This window comes from Abrus precatorius, unplaced genomic scaffold (genome assembly GCF_003935025.1).
Source record: "Abrus precatorius isolate BTA unplaced genomic scaffold, Abrus_2018 Scaffold7, whole genome shotgun sequence".
Taxonomy (NCBI): domain Eukaryota; kingdom Viridiplantae; phylum Streptophyta; class Magnoliopsida; order Fabales; family Fabaceae; genus Abrus; species Abrus precatorius.
In genome coordinates, this window is record NW_020874417.1 from 31,462,197 (window position 1) to 31,468,856 (window position 6,660).

Here is a 6,660-nt window from a genome sequence, read left to right on the forward strand (position 1 = left end):
TCTTACGGATAAAAATTGTTGACTTAAAACATAATAAACAATAGTATTTATTTTGCTAACTTAGACAAAATTATAATTTATTATTATTTTATTTTTGCATGGGCACTTAAACTTGGATTTTTAAACTGCGGCCAGGTAAATTTAGGTTGACTGAAGGAGAAATAGAAAATTCCTACTATTATAGTGGATGAGGATCCTTTACAGTTAATTTTCAAACCGCTCCTCTCATAATTGTAAATTAATGGCTGACGATCATAGTTAAATATTTCTTTATACTTTGCTTACCTATCACTGTGATTTTTATATATACCTATCACTAAATTAAGAGGCGGATACGTGATCTTTTCTTAGTAATGACACCTGATAAAATAATAATAATAATAAGAAAAGTAGGATACAAGCTAAACAAATGCAATCTAAAAGCAACAGTAATTTAAACGAACTATTATATCTTATGTTAACTTTTTTTTAATATATACAGTTATTTACCACAAATTAATTTGAATGGGTACTGCATAGTACTATCTAATTGTGTGTGTGTGTGTGTTGGGGGGGGGGTATCATTTACTTATAAATAAAAATTGTCAAGAATAACATTTATCAATATACATTTTGTTCAACGTAAATTTAAATTATTAATAGAAATTTAAAAATTTATACTAATAAATAATGCATTGTACTAACATTTTAATTTATTGATAATATGTATTAATTTTTTATCAATAAAATTAATTGTTAATATAATATATTATTGTTAAGTGGTATATAAATTCATAATGTCTATATTAATAATTTAAATTTTGTAAAAAAAAATACATAGTAACAGAGGCTAATTTTATATTAAACTATCGTAAATAACTTTTTTTTTGTAATGCATAGATGTTCAAGACGTTTTAAAATTAAGGAGAGTTTGTTTACATCTACAATATAATAACAGTAGTTTATATATATATATATATATATATATATATATATATATAATACCTGAATTTAAAATCTTTAAAAAATCAAATATCGATAACAAGACTATTTGTTAACGGGAAATTTCTGAATTTCAATTCAAGTTATGTTATTGTGATATATAAATGAACCCCGTTAACAATACTGGTTTTAAATTTGGGTGATACTATAAATACAGTTTTTTAAAAGCATTTTTTTAGTTTATAAGTTCTTCTCACCTAAAATTAAGGTAAAATATCCCTTCAAGCTAAAATTATTTCCTAAAGAAGAAGAATAACATCGACAATGACATGCATACAAGTGGTAAAAGAAAGAAAATGGAGCGTGCACAAGAGAATATTTAAGGCAAAACCCATGATTGAGTAAGTCTCGTGTGCGGAGAGGAATTAGTGGGGAGTTGGGAAGGTTCATTTAGGGGAAATGCTAAGAACCCCAATAAATGGTCGTTCTCAGTTGGCCATGATGTTTGATGAGGTTAAATTGGATGAATACATGTGTGTCATCTGTAGAAGCCGTACATTTAGGGATGTTTCTTGGACTCCCAATCTCACTACAGTGTCTTTAAGCACTCACCTTTCGTTGTTTCTATATGCGTTGCACGTTTTCTTATCTTCTTTTTCAATCACTTTCCTTTATTCATGTCAAATCTAGATAATTGGTTAGTTTGATACCAATTTGGACACTAGTTCTTCCTCATCCAAACATGGAGGGCTGTGACATTAATAGCTTGTAGACTCTATTATGTACGGTTCTCCATAACCATTAACCCATTATTTCTAATTATTTTCAGGGCGATCTATATCAAATCAAGTTAATTAAATGAATTAGGATTAATTATGGTATTAGACTAGTTTAATTATAAGTTAAGCTGATCGATTCGATTAGATGAGCATTTAAAGCTTTACACATATTTAATCAATGTGTATATATAATAATTTAATCATTTAAAATTATATTGTATTGTGTGTGTACACGATCGAGAAATATATACATCATATAAATGATATTATGTCATGTTTCAATAGTAATGAACTTACGTACGTGTGTGGACTATATCCATACGGGTTGTGTGCATGAAATAGATTTAGTGAGATGATTAATTAAGATAACGTGGTGATATTAATGAATGAATGAAAATCAAGAGATTAGTAGCAGTAAGTCCAATGTAATGATTAAATAATATAGTCTAAATAGTATCGAGGAGTGTTAATTTTTGCTGTAATAAATAGTATCAAGGACTCAATGTTTATTAATTTATACAAAAAGAGAAAGTAAATTTGGCTGTCTTTTTTATTATTATTAATTGGTTTGCCAACTTGTATTGTATGTATTTTAACCTTTTTGTTTTTGTGGATAATTGTACGTATTTTTACTAATCATCTCTCTCACTATAATATATCTTCACAATTGTATTCATACTTTTTGTAATCAAACATTAAATAATTAGCATTGATAAGATTTGAACTTGATATCATACACATCGAACATATTTATGCACCCTTTAATTTCGTAGAGATCGATCAATAGTTCGTATATATTTTATTATGAGGCTAATATTATATTTAAAAAATTAACTCTATTAATAAATTCTTAGTAAACACACCGTACATTTGAAAATTTTGCAGTTGATATTATTTTTTGCAACTTCATACGCGAGTTTCTTTCCCGGGAAGCATGCAAATACACCGTGTAAGTTTTATCTGTACCCCAAATGTTACAAACTAGATTTCTTCTTTTTAACCACATAAGAAAATATAAATGGTGATATTTTAAGATTTATTTAAATCATAAATGAGCACATCTCTTTATAAAACATTTTTGCTAATGTGTCTTTGGAGGGGCATAAAAATTAATAAAATGATTATATTTAATATTATTAATATATTAAATTATATATTTTTAATAATAATAATAATATAAGACAGATGAAGTATTAGGTGACATTTATTGCATTTTGTGAAATCCACTAAATTATGCAGATTTTGCTCTCTATTTTCATGTAGCATCTCAGGACGACCCATGTGGGTGGGTTTCATGCTAGTCATCCAATTCGTGATTTTTTTAATGCAAAAAAAGAAAAGAGAGAGAGAGAGAGAGAGAGAGAAATTTAAATTTGATGAGTAAGATTTGGTTTCAATGGTTATACACACCGGCCCAAAGTTAATTACAAATCCACAAGTGTTCTGTCGTGATTGTCCTCGTTATAGTAAAGGACTAATGAATCTTCATATTGTTTTATATACCACATTTATAATTATAAACATCCATCGACATGAATATTTAACAAACATTTAAATGCAAGCTTTTATTAATTTCTCCAAACTTTATGAGAAGCATATATATGAGAAAAAGAAAAGCTCTCACTTAGATTTATCCGTTTCTGAAGTAGAACTTGAACATTAGATGATTCCTTATATCATAAAAGATCATCCTTCTAAAACCGTTGAAAAGAACCAAGGATTTATGTTTATTCATCGCCATAACATATATATACAACACACATGCATGACCCGGTTACATTTCTATGAATTGTTCCGCCACATTTTGGACCACAGAAGTCAACAAGGACTTGGTATCCTTATTCCTCGCAGAGCAATTGGCACGAATCTCCCCTTGAGTTCCTGTCAATACGCTAAGCTGACCCATTTTGAGCATAGCAGTGACAAAGTTCTCAAAGAAGAGGCTCTGATTGACAGCAAAGCTAGTGACAATGCCTTTGGTTCTCTTATCAGTGTACAAGTCTTGGTCAGAGGTGAATAGGCCCTGGCGGTTCATGAGGTCAACATAGTATTTGTTGTCAAAAGTGTTAGGGGTTCGAATGTCCAACACGGTGGTGTTGTCTGTGGTGGAAGAGGGGCAAGTGAGTTTGAGGTTTTTGCCAAAGGTTTTGTCCATGACAGGGTCTTGTTTAGGGTAGAGTCTGTTGGTGAAGGAGTTGCAGTGGCTAATGCCTATGGTGTGGCCACCTGAGAGAGATACCACATCCGCGGGGTTAAGGTTTTTGCTTGCAAGTTTGTTCAGGATGGTAGTGGTGTTGCTTGATGGTGGTGGAAGGTTGTCTAATGTGACTTCTTCTGTGGCAAAGATTAACCCATCCCTTCTTCCCAAGGGAATATCGTAGTCTGGTCCTCCTGACTGCAATATTGTAGACAACAAAGAAAGAAATTGAATAATGCATATAAGGGGGGAAATTAAAGGAAACAAAAATCTAAGGTTACCATGTATTCTACCTAATTTTTTGGATTCAGAAAAATTGAAATGAGATTATATAAGTAGATATTAGAGAAAGGAGTTTAAGTCAACATTTTATTATATTCATAGAAGTGTAGCTAGATATGTGACGAGTAATTTGTTTTCTGTCATTTTGTACACACAACACAAACTTTATAAATGTATTTCTATTGTGACTTTTAATGTGTTTTTAATAAAATAAAAAAGAAACTCCTTAACCAATATATTAACGATATTGATTCCCAAAATTTATTTATTTTTAAATGTTAACCGGTTGAATTTAAGCGGTTAATAAAAATGTCTATTATCACTTCTACATGTTTATTATCACTCATTTAATAACTATATTAACACTAAGAATATTTTATATAAAAATTTATTAAATTAGAGTGAAATAGACACGAGTGTGCAATGGACACCCTCAATTAATAATAGTAATATTTATTAAAGTGAAATCATTCATTATAATTTTAATAAATAAATGTGTTTTTTTAATAGAAAGTTTAAAATCTTTTACCTTTATTAATTACATAATTGATATCTTCTAGTCACTTATTAGTAATAATTCTATTTAATAATAAAAAACGTGTTAATTAAACTGAGTTGTCTCACTTGTGAGCGTTTATTTTCTCGTGTGATACCAAAAATGGTTATGGGTACTTACGAGGAAAACAGCATCACGAGCGGCAAGGGCAGTGATGTCAGCACAAGAGACAACTCTTCCACAGCTCTTCTCTACGCGACGACGAAGGTCTTCGATGATCCTAAAGGATGAGGCCCTCAAACTCAAGTTTGGCGGTGCATCTTTCTCACTCGGTCCACTTGCTGATCCATCCAATAACACTGACCCATCACAACCCTGCATTTTTAAAAAAAAAGCTTCATCCATACATGAAACTTGTTTTGAAAACATAACTAGCTACATGTCAATTTAGTCTAATGATACTGGATTAATTAAAGTTAATATACTAATGAATATCATCAGTATATAAGATTCATTAGTAAAACTCATATTATTGTTAAATGGCGTACTAATAAAAGTATTTTAAAGAGTTTGTGCATGTATGTTAATTGGTAAAATTCATATTAATCAATTATGAGGTTAATTACCTGAACAAAGCAGTCATGGAAGTGAAGGCGAAGCAAGCCAGCTGCTTGAGCAATGTCTTTCTTGAAGACCTTTTTCAGCTCTTTTCTGATGATGGATTCAAGTTTAGGACAGCTTGAATCATAGAAGGTCCATGATAACCCCTTCACAACAGGAGGATTGGCTTGTGCCTCACACACTTTGATGTGGGAAACCTAAAGTAAGGTAGAGAGCAGAAGAAAGGTGAAAAAAACACTCCTATAAGAAGCAGATGCCATGATCATGTGTACGTAAATAAGCAATGACTTTATATGCATTAGGTACCTCTAGTATTTAAAGATAAGGTAATGACTTTGAGTACATGAACTGGTGCATGACAATTCATGAACCACTGTGTGAATATATTCATATATTTCTTTTGGACTTTAGCGTATTAATACAAATTGATCACTTAGGCAAACATTATTTTTCTTAAAGTCAGTCACATGACATGATGGGTAATGTATAAGTTGTCTTTTTATTTTTTTTACAAAACTTTTCTTATTTAAAATCTATTAAAATAAATAAATATAAAACTTGTGTATAACTTTGTCCTGTAATATTTCAACATGAGATGATTGATTTCCTTTAGCAGCCGTGTGGTTGGTTCAAGGACGTCTTTGTTGCCAGCAAATTAGACAATGACACTACCAAAGGAGCATACAAGATTAGCTAGATCAGACATATTGGTCTTTGTAATTGAATAGAATGGAGCGTCAAGGATAAGCAAAAGGTCACGTGGTAAGCACGGACCCTGTTGAGAGGGTTAAGCTTAGGCTACTGCTTTTAGTGCAAGTGAACTGCACAATGTTGAAACATTCCATAACTACCCTTGTTGAAATTAACTATAAAGATAGAGGGCAGAACTTAGAACAAAGTGGCATGTCTATTTCAATAATGTGGAATAAGTTCAGTTCAATTTTGATGGCCAGTGAACCCTTTTTGTCAATCTCTTTTAAAAGAAGACACAAGATTCTTTTTATATAATTATGATATATTGGAGAAATTTCGACTTTGATTTCATGCAAATTACCTCCTACTAACATATGTTTTTAAATAGAATATTAACAATAAACTTTCTAATGCATTCTTTATTATTAATTAAAATAAAATATATTTAAAATTATAAAAATTAGATAGATCTAACACGTTCTTATATATTAAAATATTATAATAATAAGATCTTTTATATTATTCTCAATCCTCATCGATCATTAAGTTAATTTTTATGGGGTATAAACTTTCTTGTTTTTGCACTAATTTCTTCAATGTTTACTGTATTAATATTAATATTTTCTTAAAGAAAAGTATTCTGAATATGTTTTATTTATTGTAAAGCAATA

General features: G+C 30.1%; 1 protein-coding gene across 1 annotated transcript; it reads right to left on the reverse strand.

Annotated features, from left to right (window-relative positions):
* Positions 1 to 3,255: 3,255 nt before the first annotated feature.
* On the reverse strand, positions 3,256 to 5,556 carry LOC113872377 (peroxidase 12). The gene is given in 3 exon segments (XM_027509887.1): positions 3,256 to 4,095; positions 4,856 to 5,050; positions 5,302 to 5,556. Coding segments are annotated over 3 exon segments (1,071 nt in total). The 3' UTR covers positions 3,256 to 3,474.
* Between the last annotated feature and the right edge of the window lie 1,104 nt (positions 5,557 to 6,660).